General features: G+C 39.3%; 1 protein-coding gene across 22 annotated transcripts in view; it reads left to right on the forward strand.

Moving 5' to 3' along the window:
• GAB1 (GRB2 associated binding protein 1) overlaps nucleotides 1-17,064 on the forward strand; it is a 123,209-nt gene that overhangs the window by 74,743 nt on the left and 31,402 nt on the right. For all 22 annotated transcript variants that reach the window (XM_081543625.1, XM_081543617.1, XM_081543626.1 and 19 more), the window contains one exon: nucleotides 11,560-11,854. In XM_081543625.1, the coding sequence (XP_081399751.1) occupies nucleotides 11,797-11,854 (58 nt within the window). In that variant the 5' untranslated portion in view covers nucleotides 11,560-11,796. The remainder of the gene's footprint in view (nucleotides 1-11,559; nucleotides 11,855-17,064) is intronic.

Raw genomic sequence — 17,064 nt, forward strand, 5'->3', positions numbered from 1 at the left:
AGGCTTTAAAGCAGCACTGTCCAATGATAGCAGCTACACACATGTGGCTAAATTAAATGAACTGGAAAATCCACTCCTGAGTTGCACCAGACACGTTTTAAGTTCTCTGTAGCTGCATGTGACTAGTAGCTGCTGTGATGGTCAACATAGCCATTTGCATCATGGCAGAAGGTTCTGTTGGACAGCATTGCTCTAAAACTGCACTTAGAATTTGTATCTGTGCTAGAAAATATGGTGATTTTCAGATGTGATATCAATTTCCTACCACTGAAACAACAAAATTTAAAGTTCTCACATCTTATTCTTCACTTAAACATGTCCATTGACACTGTACTTCTTCATAGTACGTGGCTTGTTGCCTTTATTCTCCTAATGATATTATTATATCCTGCCCTCAGAGACAATGATGTCATTACACACACACACCCCAAAGTTGACTATATAGGAGAATAGTTGTATATATAATTAAATACACTAACATTAATGTTTTATAACTAAAATACGTAGACTTCTCAAAATACTGTAGGGACTTGTCTGAAGTTGTGGTTCCTGGATTGTAGCACACTGGCATGGTTCCATATGGTTTCTTATTGACTTATACCTTGATTAAGTAGTTTTCACTTTTTGTTGACTGAACCTTGCAGAGGAGATTTGACAGGATTTGTGGCTGAACTCTTACAGCAATAAGACCCACGGTTGGTTTGGCATAGCGTTAATTTACACAGAGACTAGGTTCGTAAAGAACAGAGACAGCATCTTCAGGGTCACCAGGAGACACTGATTCATTCATTCATTTGTTCAGGTAACAGTTGTCACACTTGTCTTTTAAGGCACCACGTCCTTGCCTGCTGTGCCCTCTACTAAGCACTCAGATTGAAGAGAAATGAGACAAGGTCTTGAGTAAGAAACAGCTGTTCAAAGGACTTCATGACAGTCAGGAGAAGCATACTCGAGTAGAAATCTGCGTAGGTGCTCTGGATACCCTGGAGCAGTCAGCTGTACCTGGAGCAGGTGACAGAGAGCCAGAGAAGATGCTGATGGACAGGAAGGGGTTGCCTGTTTCCCTTCACACCCGATTCCAGTTATCCAAGATGGAAAAGATTAGTTCCTGGCCAAGCTCTCTCAGTGTTTGGAAATTTTTCAAACCATGGGGGAGGGGGGTCTTTAAAATGCCATTCAAAGGCATCATTTTAATGACTGTGTCAGCCTCCTTCATAGAAGCGTATCTTAATTTATTTCCTCAATTTCCTACTGTCACCAGTTTGCTTCCTGGTTTGCCTAGGACTGAGGAGTTTCCCAGGACGTGGAATTTTGACTTGTAAAATAGGGATGGTCCTGGGGAAACTGGAATGGTTGGTCACCCTACCTATTGTTGCATATTTAGATTGTTTCAAATATTTACTCATATAACCAACATTGTACTGAGTGCTTGGATGCCCTGTGTATTTAGCTGTCTTTTGCATTATTGCCTTTAGTGAGATTCCTAGAGGTGAAATGAGTGGTTTGATGACTCTGGATGTGTGGGAAGCTCACAGCCCTTTATGGTACTTTTGCTGTTTTCAGCTAAATTGGGAGGAATCTGTCTGGGCATTTGTGCTACCTCTGCTTCCATGGGTTCTTAGGGAGATATGCAAAAGACACAGCCAGGTACACACTCGCTGTGTAAGTAACTACAGCTGCCGTTCTAAATCTCCAGCTAATCAGATGGCAGAGGACTCCCAAATACCTTTCGTCTAGGCCAAAGGCAGGCTGAAGGCTGATTCCTGAAGCTGAGGTGGACTCCCTGAACCCACCGTCCTGTGATCACACCCTGATGTGAGCACGCTGACTCTCAGAGTACTTGGTCACAGGAAAAGGGTGAGATGAAATGAAACCTAAGGCAGGTGGTCTTTCTTCCCAGTACAGGTTCACTATAAAATCACCCCAAGCCTTCATCCCCAGCCACACAGGATGTTGCAAGCTTATCTCGGATCCACTCTTAGCCAGTCTCTTGCCTCTTAGCCCCCTCCTCGTCAGGATGAGGAAGCCTTGGAAACCCACAGAGTTAGTGTGTCCTATAACCCGCACATTTGGAAATATGATGAGAGATGAACTAGTCTTCACAAGTGAATTCAACCTGCCCCACCATGCTCTATTGAGAGGTGACCTACCTTCCTGTGGAATTTTAGAAATGAATGTGCCTCGTTGGGGCCCAAAGTCTTATCTCAAACTCTTCTTTGTAGTAAGAAGTATTAAAGGGAAGTCCAATTTCAAGCATTCTTATCATGTGCCCCAGGGGTCCTGCAAACCCCTGAAACTGTGCGATATTATTTATGTGCCTTTTTTAAAGAAAAGGTTCTATTGATTTTGTGAGATTTGCAAAGCGATCTAATGATCCCAAAAGGTATAAGAACTAGTTTGTGTATATAAAATATCAGGGAGTTTTTGTCATTGCTGTCTTGTTTATCCCTTTGATGTAGGGCTTAAACCAGAGTTTTGAGGTAGGCATCAGTTTAGCAATGACTTCAACAAGTAAATGAGATGCACTTTCATTAATCATTTTAAATTCCCTGAAATTTTTTTCCAGCTACCATAGTGTTTGAGTTAAATTTGATATTTGTTATTTTTGTTAGGCTTTGCTATTATGAACCTGCTTTAGGTCTAGCTAATTTGTTTTTGTCCAGACACTGTATGTAAGCCCCTATTTAAGAAGTTTGTGGCACAGTTGTTAGCCTACCTCTAGGCATTGTCTTGCATTATTTTTGGTGTATTCTTTTGTTTATATTACTAAGCTAAAGTTAGCACAGATAACACTAGGCTAGAAGATGGTGACAATGGTTTGAAAACAGGAAATTTTAGGCTTGTGTGTGTTTGGAACAGATGATTTTAATGACAGAGCCAATGGAGTGGAAACTTCCACGGAGCCTGTTTTTTCCTTATTTTGCTCTATGAGAAAAGATGGTGCTTCCTGGAAAACAACTCAAGGATTTTAAAGCAAATGGTTTTCTTTTGTCCCTGCTTCGTGGCTAATTTGTTTTTCTTTATTTTATTTACCCTAGTTGTATTATTATTATTATGGAAAGTTAATGTTTTTAATAGGAAAAGTAATTCCCAAGGTGCTTATTTTAGATATTTAAATATCTAAGTATATGACCATTTACTGACATGATTTTTCAAATAAATTAAAATTGTAAGAATGTTAAGACCACCAGACTTTGGGAGAAGAAATTTGTTTCTCTATTTTAAGTGCTTCCAACTTTGCCTTTTTTTTTTTAACCCTCTAAATTCCAGTTTTTAAAACAAAGTAGTTATACTTTGTCTAAGCTGTTTCCTGACTAAGACTCAGTCTCTCCAGATGTATCCTGGAATTCTATATTTAAAAGAAAGGCTAAATTTATTCACTAACTGCAGAATATGAAGAGGAATATGCATTTCCATACAGATGTAAGCTCTTTTGTCTTGTGTACATCATTCCTAGATTTTAAAATATTAATTAATAGGCATCCTTTTTTAGAGCATTTTGAAGCATAAGCTTTTAAAACATGTAATATTTTTAAAATTATAACAGTACTGAATGGAAGGTCCTTGAAAAAAAATCAGACACAAAATCATATAAAATAAAAATATGAAACTGGTCTGACCCTCCCAACCCTATTCCTGGAATGACCACAGTTAACACTTCCGGTGTGTCTCCTTCCAGACCTGCTCTCTAAACATAGTTTATACATACACACAATCATTTCAGACAAAATGGAATCGTATAATTCTGTAGCTTTTTTTTTTTTAAGTTTAACAATTGTCTTGTGAGTATTTTTCATATATATGCTTTCCAGGTGGCTCAGTGATAAAGAATTCGCCTGCAAGAGACGCAGGTTCGATCCCTGGGTTGGAAAGATCCTCTAGAAAAGGAAATGGTAGCCCACTCCAATATTCTTGCCTGAAAAATCCCATGGACAGAGGAGCCTGGCGGGCTACAGTCCATGGGGTCACGAGACTTGGACAAAACTTAGCAACTGAGCGTGTATGCATTTTTCATATATACAGATTTGTCTCACTTTTTAAATGTTTTGCATCAATTTATTATTGTCTCTGTATTTCAAAATTTATTTAAATTTAATTATTACCCTGCTGGTGAAGTTTAGATTAAAACCTCCCTTATTAAAAAATAGCACTTTCATTTAGTGAAACACCTATCTTTGTTAACATGTTACAGATTTCTAAGATTATACATAAATTTTGAATTCACAGTTGTGACCTTCTCTTCTTAAATTTCAGTCATGAAATACCTTTTAAGAGATTTCAGAATAAGAAAGTTCCACTCTTTTTTTCCACCAATTTCCTAGGATAATAGTGGGTTAGTAAAATTACAGTGGTGATGTTTCATGATGGAAGGGCGGTTGACTCAAGAATATAGAACGTGCTATTCTTCAGCTTGTCTGGTCAAGGTCAAGTTGAGGATTCAGCGACTATGACAGACCTGCAGACCTGGATGGAGTCATTAAAGGTCTTTCTGAACCACCCGAAGGGAACATACTACCTAGGATCTGTGTGCTGAGAGGTCAGAGAAGCAGGAGCAAGTAGGTTAGGTGCCTTAACTCAGAGCAAGCTGAGGGAAGCTGCAAAGAAGAGGTCTTAAGCTAACTCTTGAAGACAGAGTAGGGTTGTTGGGTGAGAGAAAGAGGATGTGTTAGACTGAAAACAACAAAATGTGTGTGTTGGCTGGAGAGGCAGGGAGGGTAAGTATTGTTTTGATGTATAATGAGTATGGTTTTGTACACCCACCTGTGAAGGGAGTTTGGGCAACCCTAATAACAACAGTGGACTTCTTTTTTTCTCTCCCTGAGGTCTTTTCGTTTAAAAGGAGGTAGCTCTCTGCAGCAGACACAAAAAAATTTAAGGAATGGTCTCAGCTTTCAAAGAACTGGATGTCAGGTTGGGAAAATAATTCATGAGTATTTGGAACATTTGGAAATGTACTTAGATAACTGTAGCCCACCAGGCTCCTGTGTCCATGGGACTCTCCAGGCAAGCATACTGGAGTGGGTTGCCATTTCCTCCTTTGGAGGATCTTTCTGACCCAGGGATCGAACTCAGGTCTCCTGCATTGCAGGCAGATTCTTGATCGTCTGAGCCACCAGTGAAAATGACAAGATAACAGATGGTTCTAAGCTGTCCGTAGCCATGCAGAAGACTTTGGCCAAGACTCCAGAGAGCAGGTGTGGCGAGACAAGGGAAAGATTTGAACAGAACTTTGAAGAATGGTTAGGTTTCCAATAGTAGAAAGGAGTTCAAATATACTCTCCAGTGGGGTAAATACTGTGGACAGAAACGAGGAGAGAACAGATAAACTGCTTTGGTGGCAGCAGAAGGCTTGAGAAAAGAAGAAATTAGATAAAATCTTAAAAGAACCTCTATACTTGTTTGTTGGCTTAATTCTGTTTCAAAAACCAGCCTAATTCTGCCTGGGCACATTTGAATCACCTGGTGAGCATTTGAAATGCCCTATCCTGAGTCTTCCCTTTTGGTGCAGTGGTTAAGACTTTACACTTCCAATGCAGAGGCTGTTGGTTCGATCCCTGGTCAGGGAACTAAGATCCCACATGCTGTATGGTGTGGCCAAAAAAACCACAAAACCTCTCATAGCTGTAGAGTTTTAAAACAGATGAATTTATGGTTTATGCACCTCTATCTTTCCTGAATAATTCTTCTCAGCCCAGTTGCAAATGGTCTGGGAAGATTGCAGTCATGTCAGTATCCCTATAATGCATAGACAGTGTGAGAACTTCCGTGTTTTTATCCGTGTCTCCTTTGACATATTCAGCATTGCCTGAGCACCTCCCTGGGACTAGGAGAAGATGAAAGGTGAAAAGACATGGCTCCAACCCTCAAGAAGGTCACTGGTAGGGATGTCAAACTCTGTAACTGGAAATGAGGGGGAAACGGAGAGCTTGGAGGGGGCCATTCAGGGGTCGTTTCCCGATGTCTGAGCTAAATCTAGGAATGGATTATGTGCAAAGGGTCAGAGTGTATCAGAGCCAGAGGCAGTACAGAAGCAGAGTATTAAGGGACCGGCATGTATTTCCAGTGCAGTTGAAAGAGCAGCAAAAAGTGGGGCTGGAGAGATAGCAAAAGCTGGGAGAGCCCCGTGTACCTGCCAGAGAGAGTTTGGCTTATCCTGCAGGCAGTAGGCAGTCACCAAATGTGGGGGATGGGTAAAAGCAATGCAAATACTCTAAGCATTGTAGATATTTAGTTTCACCGTCTGATGTAAATATATGTCCATTGGGATCTGTGCACTCTCTGTGCTAGTAGTCTCTTTTGATTTTCATATAGTAGCCAAATTTAATATTGAAACCCTGAGATGGGACACTGGCATCAGACTATGGTGCTTTTAAGCTGCTTTAAAATGCAGACCTGCTGATGCAATCTTATTTTAACACATCATTTATTCAACTTCAGGTTGCTGACTGTTGCATGTAGGAAATGACAACAAAATAAATGTTTGCATAGCTCTCTTAACCACACCTGCTCATTAGCCAGTGGGTAAAATGATTTTTCACATATATTTTGTTTAAAATGGCTTCGAGTGTTTCCTGAAAATTGTGTCCTTTTTTGTCCATTACTGCAGTGTAGAATTGGTAAGGCAATGTACAGCTTTCTCTGGGGCTACCAAGGCAGCAAGGATAAAAATAGGGCAAACTTTAAGAATCCCAGATATTTTCAGATAACAAAGACTGATTTATGTGGACCCATTTTGTGCTCAGACAAAACATAGAGAAGCTTTTGTGCTGTGATTAGCAAGGGTGCTGATGTCAGTTCTCTTGTTGAGCATCAAGCTTTATTCTGTGGCTAAATTGTGCTTTGTACCCTAATCCAGAGAACCTTTGTATCTGCCTTATTAAAGTGTGTAGTTTATGTAATTGCTTTTGTTTTCCAGTTTAATCTGTGCCAGATTCAGTGAGAGTGACTCATTTTGTGACTGAGACAAACATTCACATTTGGACCATGTTAAAAATAAATAAATAAGTGGCAGGTGCTGCTTGGCTAAATTCTGTGTTTTCATGTTGTAATTTCCTGCTGCAAGGGTTCATCTCTTAGATAATGTCTTCTCGGCCTCTGCAATCGCTAGCCCAGTCTGCCCAGTGCCCCACGATTGATTCATTGCTGCTCGTTTCTTGGCTGTTTATTTTACTTTCCAAAGGCCTTTTATGTGTTAACAGTATCATTTCAAGAGGGAAACATAGAAACGGATGGGGGAGCTACAGCCAACTGATGACCAAGAGTGACACGTGAACTGTAGCAAAGGGACATGTTGCATTCTTCTCTTTTTGTCATTTTCCCAGGGCATTTTGTGCGTGTGTTTTGGCAAAGCTCAGCTGTGTCTACTTTATTATGTATGCATTTGGCATTGGAGCTTTTTTTCTCAGGTGGAAGAGGTTTTGAAAGCATGCCTTTCTATTCAGGGTGGCCCATATATCTAATCTAATAGTGTGAAAATTGTGACGACTTCACAGTCTTATGGGAATTCTGTTTATTGTATAAATAGTTCCTAAGTATGTGGCCCTGGGCTGTGCATTGAGTATGTGATGGCAAATAAAATAGACATGGTCACTGTCTACTCAGACTTTACAGTCTGCCTGGGGAGTTAGATACTAAATAAATAAATACAAAGAAAAATTGGATCACAGAATTATAAAAATCACTACATAGCTAAGTGATGAGATCCCTAAAATTATGCTCTACTCTACACTGGGGAGTGATGGGTTCAGGGTGGTCAAGAAAGAGAAACCTAAAGATCAGAGTCTGCCTGGCAAAGAGAGGAAGGAACATTCTGGACTTAGGAAGCAGCATGTGCAAAGTCCCCAAGAGAGGAGACAATTTGACATCCTATAAATCATATGATTAGCAGGAGAAGGGACAGCTGATTAAACTTAAGAGAAAAAAAAATGACTGTATTTAAGAATTTAGAAATGGACTATACAAGCACAACAATATGGTAGCATTTAGTATAGGAGCAGATAACCTTGCATACTGGCTTCCCTGGTGGCTCCGATGGTAAAGAATCTGCTTGCAATGCAGGAGACCCAGGTTCAATCTTTGGGTCGGGAAGATCTCCTGGAGAAGAGAATGGCAACCCACTCCAGTGTTCTTGCCTGGAGAATTCCATTGACAGAGGAGTCCAACGGGCTAAGTCCATGGGGTCGCAAAGAGTTGGACACGACTGAGCAAATAACACACAAACCTGCATACATCTTTCAACCTGAGAGCTGCACTGAAGTACAGGATAGAAATGATGCCTGTAATATTTAGTCTGAGTCATTGGAGGATGCATGAATTATGTTCAATGAATTATGTAGTAAGGCATTTTCGAAAGATTTCCTTGCACCAACCACATTAAAGTTTTAGAAAGTCATTTCTGTATTTAAAGACAGAACTTTCACCATCTGGAGAAATCACTTACAAAAAGATATGATTCCTTGATGGCCCTGGATAAGTGACATAATACTGGTTTCCTTTTTCTTGTCTATTCCTTTTTAAAGCTTACTACTTGATAAGGAGGTATCCATGAGGGCATGATTTTTACTAAGAGATGATATTTATTTATTTTGAAATATATGGATTTATGAATGGATTTTTATAATCCAGAATCCAGTGCAAAATTCATGTGAATTTAACACTTATAACTTTTCAGTATTATCTCAAGCATCTGTAGAACTCCAACACTGCCTTCTTCTGGACACGAATCATTTGCTTTTAACTTTGAGCTGCAGTCAGACTGAGAAATTAATTTAAAATCTTGATGATAGGGTCTTCCCTGGTGGTCCAGAGGTTAAGAATCCACCTTGCAATACAGGGGACACAAGTTCAATTCCTGGGCAGAGAACTAACATCCCACATGCCACAGAGCAACTCACCCTGTACACCGCACTAGAGAGTCTGTGCTCCACAACTAAAGATCCTGTATGACGCAGCTAAGACCCAGTGCAGCCAAATACATATTTTTAAAAATCTTGATGATATTAAAGAAGTACATATATAGTATTTTAGGTCTTTGTGATTTTTCTGCTTGATCCTTGATCTTGATCTGCTTATTAAAGGATTGCATAAGTTTTTCCATGAAGGAATACCTGTCCATTTGACAGTTTGTTGTTATTGAGTCGCTAAGTCATGGGGTCCAACTCTTTTGCAACCACTTGAACTGTAGCCCGCCAGGCTCCTCTGTCTGTAGTCCTGCATATATTTCACTAGGATTGCTATATTCTCAAATATTTGCGGGTATGACGAGTGTTTTCATCATAGTCAGTAGATTCTTTGAGAGAAGAAATCATGAATTTCCTATTGTTGCTTCACACAAGTACCTAGCATATCATTTATAGTATAATCAATAACTTATCATTGATTTAGTTCTTAATATATCTAAATTTTCTTGGGTGAATTCAATTTAAATAATCTTTTAAAATGTTAAACCTGAAGTTATCACCCTAGTTAATTCAGTTATCAGTACAGTTGTCCAAATTATTATATACCAAATGAACTAGTTTTTGCACCATTCCAGTCCCTTAATTTTCATTTTCTCTGCCTCAGAGAATTGTCACAGCTTCCTAGCTGTGACTCCATCAATGAACTACAAGTGAAAATTAACTCATGTCAGAATTTATTTAAAAAGGTGGTCATTATGGAGGCTGACTAAACATCTATTGGAGAAGTTTATGTGGATTTTAGTTAGTCCTCCTCACGGTTTACATGTATTTTTCAGGATAAAATAAAGCAGTTTTTAGTAGATACTGCCATCCCTTTTGTGTTACAGATGCCAAGTTCTGCAAAAGAAAAAATATAGAGAGAGAGACCCTATCATGTCACTGCTAGTATTCCTTTCAGTGATTATACATTTTGTAGATTTTTTAAAATAAAGAAGAAACAAATAATATTTGGGGAAGGGGGATTGGCCTACATTATAGTACCAACGTCATGAACATTCTGTCTGGTTAGACTGTTGTGTGTGTGTGCACGCGCATGTGTGTATTTGTGTGTGCACTCAGTTGCTCAGTCATGTCTGATTCTCTGCGACCCCATGGACTGTAGCTCACCAGGCTCCTCTGTCCAAGGAATTTTCCAGGCAAGAATGCTGTAGCGGGTTGCCATTTCCTTCTCCAGGGGATCTTCCTGACCCAGGGATCGCACCCATGTCTCCTGTACTCACAGGCATATTCTTTACTACTGCACCACCTGAGAAGCCTGAATAGGCTGTAGGTAGAGCACCAAACTCATATACTGCTCTGAAGAAGATTTCTGAACACTCCACAAGCATAAAGCTATCAGCACCCACAAGTTATCACTGGGAGAGACATGCTGTGTCTTGTTACACTTTCCAGAACTAGGGGACTGAGATGCGACTGGTGCCCCGTCACACTTTCCAGAACTAGGGGACTGAGATGCGACTGGTGCCCCGTCATGTTCTTCAGATGGACAGAAGCGGACGATGTCCGTGAAGAAGATTTGATTCCCTCGGGGTTCATAAGTTGCCGTTTCTCAGTTCCTCCACTTCCCGGTGGTCTGACCTTGTATGTTCAGTCTAGAGCAGAGAATGACTCTTAGTAGGTAACTTGAATCTTGCTAAAATGGGCCTCTTTTTGGTCTGCCTGCCCACTCAGGAAGACCCTCACAGAAGAGTAAGGCTTCATTTCATCTCTGGGCAGAGATGTTAGGTTTAAAAACTGATGTAGTCACGTCTTTTCAGACAACTGGTTCTGTTTTTTTTTTTTTTTGCTCAATGTTGACGTTAAAGAGGGTAATAGTGAAAGAATTTCTAGGCTTCTTTAGGTATAATATGAAAGTCCTTTGCCCTTTCTTTAACTGAGTTGTATATTTCTGTTGTTACCACTGAGTTGTAGCAGTTCTGTGTATATTCTGGACATTATTAATGTCTTATCAGATATGTGATTTGCAAGTATTTTCTCCCATCCTGTGAGTTGCATTTTCACCCTTTGATCATGTCCGTGAAAATACACAAGTTTTAAATTTTGATGCAGTCCAGTTTATCTGGTTTTCTTTTGTTTCCTATGCTCTTGGTGTCATATTCAAGTAATCACTGTCAAATCTAACATTGTGAAGCTTTCTCCTCTGTGCTTTTCTAAGGGATTTACAGTTTTAGCTTTTACATTTAGGTTTTTGATCCATTTTGAGTTAATCTCTGTATAATATAAGGTGAGGGTCTGATTTAATTCTTTTGCAGGTGGATATCCGGTTTTTCCAGCACCATGTACTTTTTTTTATTTAATGAAAACTAAATCTTCCTTGAATTGTTGACTTGATAGTCAGTGTAATGTCTTCTAATATCAATCAATGTCTTCTAATACTTTATGAGATGATAGAGAATAATAAGTGTGTATACACACACATTATTGAGTTAATTGAGGAGACACCAGTAAACTTGGCAGGAATGGCAGATTATTCTACGAAAGCAAAACATCATATGTGACTTTCTCTAGTCAGTGATTTTGTAAATTTGATTTGACAAATGTGCATCTGAAAAACTTCTCTCAGCTTAACACTGGGTGGATATTTTTGTTTTGTTCCTAGGCATGGAAGAGGAGATGGTTTGTGTTACGCAGTGGCCGTTTAACTGGAGACCCAGATGTCTTGGAATATTACAAAAATGATCACGCCAAGAAGCCTATCCGTATTATTGATTTAAATTTATGTCAGCAAGTTGACGCTGGACTGACCTTTAACAAAAAAGAGTTTGAAAACAGCTACATTTTTGATATCAACACCATTGACCGGATTTTCTACTTGGTAGCCGACAGCGAGGAGGAAATGAATAAGTGGGTTCGTTGTATCTGTGACATCTGTGGGTTTAATCCTACAGAAGAAGGTAAGTTCAGGATTTTGTGATGCACCCTGAGTTCTCCTTTATTACTACATTTTAAAAGCCATTATAAAATTCATTGTTATTTCAGTTACCCAACATATTTTTTATAATAGTAACAACATGTAGAAAACGCAAACCTCTCAATGTTTAGAGAGAAACTTAATAGAAATTTTAGAAGGAAAGACTATCATTGTTAAACCTTAACACTGCAAATACTTGATATTTCAACCTATTAAAATAACATTTTCATGCAACTTAATTCTTTAGAAGTTTTTTTAATTGAAGTATAGGTGCTGTACGGTATTATATGTTACAGCTGTACAATATAATGATTCAGTTTTTAAAGGGTATGCTCTTTATAAATAAAATATTGGCTATATATCCTGTGTTATACAATATATCCTTATAGCTTTTCTTGTACGTAATGGTTTGAATCTCTTAATCCCCTTTGAATCTCTTAATGACCTTATCTTGAGGTCCCTTACCCTTATCTTGCCCCTCTCCCTTTCTACTCCCTACTGGTAACCACTAATTTCATCTCTATATCTGAGTCTGCTGCTTTTTTGTTGTATTCACTAATTTGTAACATATTTTAAATGCTACATTTAAGTGATATCATAAGGTGTTTGTATTTTTTTGTCTGACTTATTTCACTTAACATAACACTCTCCAGGTCTGTTTATGTTGTTGCAAGTGGCAACGTGACTTTTTCACGACTGAGTAGTATTCCATTATATATTATATAGATGGTATATATTACAGTATATCATATCACATCATGATATAATACATATATTATATTCCATTATATGTATATATGTGTGTGTATATATATACCACATATATATAAACACCACATCTTGTTTATCCGTTCATCTAATACTGGACACAGGACTTATTTTTACAGTATATTGCACTGTGGAGTTATGAAATAGCCAAGGTGACTATCAATATCTATAAAAAGAAAATTGAGAATCAGTCACAAAACATGATGAAAAAGAAAAAAATCCCAATTTACTTAACACAGATGCCCTATAAAGCATGTGGAGGAAGAAGGGACTTGAGTTTGGAAACAGAGGTAGTGAAGAAAAGCTTCTTAGAGAAGACCAATTGTGAACTGTAGGCTTTTGAAGGAAGTAGTATTCTGACCACATGAATGAAAGGAGGGATGCAGAACCTGCAGGCTTAGGGGCTAGGGAAGGACGCAAAGGTGGAGTAGACGCCTCCTTGGTTGGAGAAGAGGACTGTGAATGATAGAGGCAAAGGAAGAGTTTCTTAAGGACCTAATATTTGGGTGCCTGTGCTGGAAGAAACTATGGTTTTTCCAGAAGTCATGTACAGATGTGAAAATTGGACCATAAAGAAGGCTGAGTGCCAAAGAATTGTTGCTTTCAAACTGTGCTGCTGGAGAAGACTCTTGAGAGTCCCTTGAACAGCAAGGAGATCAAACCAGTCAATCCTAAAGGAAATCAGCTGTGAATATTCATTGGAAGGACTGATGCTGAAGCTGAAACTCTAATATTTTGGTCACCTAATGTGAAGAGTCACATCTTTGGAAAAGACCCTGATGCTGGGAACAGTTGAGGGCAGGAGGAGAAGGGTGAGATGGCTGGATGGTATCACCGACTCAATGGACATGAGTTTGAGCAAACCCAGGAGACAGTAAAGGACAGGGAAGCCTGGAGTGCTGCAGTCCATGGGGTTGCAAAGAGTTGGATGCAACTGAACAACAGCCTGGAAGAATTGAGTGATTAAAGGCCTCAGGAAGAATTTTACAAGTGGAATTCCTCTTCGGGTGCTTTTATGTAGCTGTCCTGACCTTTTATATTCCTTGTCTGCTTCTCTACTTCTCTTCTTTTTAAAACAAACACTAAGAACCCATGTAGGGGACTCCAGTACTAATTTAGGTTTGCAGAACCAAAAAGTAGAAATAAAGGTGGCCCGAGGTCGTAGACCCTGTTGTCTTTATGGTTACACTCACATTGACAAGTGTGCATTTCCAAATATATGTATTTAGGAGCACTGGAGATTTGGTGAGGGGTGGAAAATTGTGTTAACAATCAACATCAACATTTGGATTGAAGTGAAAGTCATCATCTCTAATCAGCTCAGGTCAGCACACTGTTTCCTCTCTGGCCAGGCAGCCCCCAAGAGAAGGAGGCTTCTAGGACTGGGATTGGCCCAGTGGGGAGGGGGGAACCCCCTGCTGAGGGACTCCGGAATGCTCAAGGGAAAACAGCACTGCGAAAGGGAAGGAGGTGGCTGATGGAGACAGGAGGCTAATGACACAGAGCACTTCAACCGAGTTCTACTGATTAAAAGCCTCAAGAAATTGTTGCGCATATGGAATTAAAGCTTTGGTTGTTTTTGTAAAGTTACTAAATATGTCCCCAGTTTAAGTGGACCCGTGGGTATTATTTCTTAATCCAGTTAAACTCCTTTCTTGCTTGCATACATGATCTATAATTGAGTGCAGTGGAGGATTTTTAAGTTGAAGTCACAAATGAGATGGCTCTTTTTTTTTTTATTCAATGTATCTTTTATTTTTTAATTCTATTTATTTTTAAAAACTTTTTATTTTATATTGGAATACAGTTGCTTACCAATGTTGTGTTAGTTTCAGGTGTGCAACAAAGTGATTCGGTTATATATACATGTATCTATTCTTTTTCAAATTTTTTTTTGTATTTATATATTTTTTTAATTTTTAATTGAAGGATAATTGCTTTACAATATTGTGTTGGTTTCTGCCATACATCAACATAAATCAGCCATGTGCTGGGCTGTGTTGAGTCACTCAGTCATGTCCGACTCTATGCAACCCTGTGGACTGCAGCCCGCCAGGCTCCTCTGTCCATGGGGATTCTCCAGGCAAGAATGCTGGAGTGGGTTGCCATGCCCTCCTCCAGAGGCTCTTCCCAACCCAGGGATCAAACCCATGTCGCCCACATTGCAGGCGGGTTCTTCACCGTCTGAGCTACCAGGGAAGCATAAATCAGCCATAGGTATATATACATTTGTCCCCACCCTCTTGGATCTCCCTCCCACCTCCCATCCCATCCCACCCCTCTTAGGATGTCACAGAGCACTGGTCTGAGCTCCCTGAGTCACACAGCACACTCCCACTGGCTGTCACTTTTACATATGGTGATGTGTATGTTTCCATGGTACTCTCTCCGTTCGTCCCGCCCTCCCCTTCCCTGCACTGTGTCCACAAGTCTGTTTTCTATGTCTGTGTCTCCACTGCTGCCCTGCAAATAGGTTCATCAGTCCCATCTTTCTAGAGTCCATAAATATGCGTTCGTATATGACATTGTTGTTTTTCTTTCTGACTTAACTTCACTCTGTATAATAGGCTCTAGGTTCATCCACCTCATTAGAACAGACTCAAATGTATTCCTTTTTATGGCTGAGTAATATTCCATTGTGTATATGTACCACAGCTGCTTTATCCACTCATTTGTCAATGGACAAGATGGCTCTCTTTTTAATGGTTATTTAACAGCCAGTCAGTAATGATAATGATATATTTAGACACCACATTTGTTGCACTGTATAATGGATTGTTAGCTAAAATAATTTAAGAATTTGTATAGTCTTTGTGTCGATGTTGTTCTTTTATCTGCTACCTTTTCAATTTAGAATTTGTTTGGGGGAATATGAAGGCAGACTTCTGTTTCCATTGGTACAGAATCAGCTGATCTGAAGACTCCAGTAGGTGTTCTTCTGTCTCTCTGCTTGTTTTCTTTATAATTTTCCTAGTTAACAAAGGATATTAGGTGCCCTCTTAGTACATTCTTCAGTCAAGGAATGTGGGTGTGTAATTTTTTAGAAGCACCTTCATAGGGTGGTTAGAGTTGAGAACCCCCAGATGAGAATGTCTAATGCTCAGGTGTCCCAAATCAGCTTTGCAATAGAGTGGTTCATTTGTCCACCTTAGAATGGTTCTTATCATCTGGGAACTTGATGAACACCCGGTCAGCTCTGGGAAATAGGTAAGTTTTGTCTGCTTTAGAAAACTAATTCATTAATCTACCCAATTATTTGAGTTTGCCAGGGATCTACTAGGCTTTGGGCATTCATTCAACCATATATGTTAGGTTACTAGTTAGGGAGACAGACAAATGGGAATTATTACAGGCAGAGAACTGAGCATCTTATGAGAGAATATTCATACCCAGAATAATTGATTACAGTTGATAAATATTCTTGCCTAGAGAATCCCATAGACAGAGGAGCCTAGTGGGCTACAGTCCGTGGGGTCACAGTCAGACACAACTGAAACGACTTATCACGGCATGGCACAAGTTATACGCATATGTGTGTGTGTGTATACATATGTTTATATTTATTTATATGTCATACTTCAGTGTATATTAAAATATTAATATATAATCTGTATTAGTATAGTTGGTATAATCTGTATAATTAATATAATGTATTATATAATATAAAAGTATACGTATATATTAAAGTGTGATACCATGAGTGTGTAAATACACTTCTTACCTTCATAGAGTTTACAGTAGTGCATGCATGCTAAATCACTTCAGTTGTGTCCAACTCTTTGTGACCACAAGGATTGTAGCCCACCAGGCTCCTCTGTCCATGGGATTTCCTAGGCAAGAATCTAGAGTGGGTTGCCATTCCCTACTGCAGGGGATCTTCACAACCAGAGAATCAGACCTACATCCCTTAAGTCTCCTGTATTGGCAGGCAGGTTCTTTACCACTCCCAGCATCTGAGAAGCCCAGTCTAGTAGTAGAGGGGCAAATACTAGGAAATATAATGCAGGTTGATAGGTGCTCTGCTAAACGGGAAAAAAAGCATAGAGAGCAGCTGATTTTGTCTCAGGAGGGCCAGGAAAAGACTAGGTAGTTTTAAATGGCTCTGTGACTATAACTGATACTGTACTGAGAGCTTCATTTTTGTCCTTAATGGAACGTTTTCAGTGGCATTAGTAGTCAGAATCGGTTACAATGCCTGTTTTCACTTCGTAAACTTACTAGTATGGGGAGGGGGAAGTTTCAAAACTTAAAAGCTACTTTCTCAGTAGCAAAACTCAAATCCTTATAAAACAGATTAGAAGTGTATCTGTCTTGAGTGAATCTCTCAGTTTGTGAACTTGTAATCTTCACAGTATCCATGGAGCTAGAAGTCATAAGAAAATGTATGATTAATCAAATTTGATGTATATAGCTGAGTTGGTTACC

Source organism: Giraffa tippelskirchi, chromosome 11 (assembly GCF_054371585.1).
Source record: "Giraffa tippelskirchi isolate mGirTip1 chromosome 11, T2T-mGirTip1v1.2.pri, whole genome shotgun sequence".
NCBI classification, from domain to species: domain Eukaryota; kingdom Metazoa; phylum Chordata; class Mammalia; order Artiodactyla; family Giraffidae; genus Giraffa; species Giraffa tippelskirchi.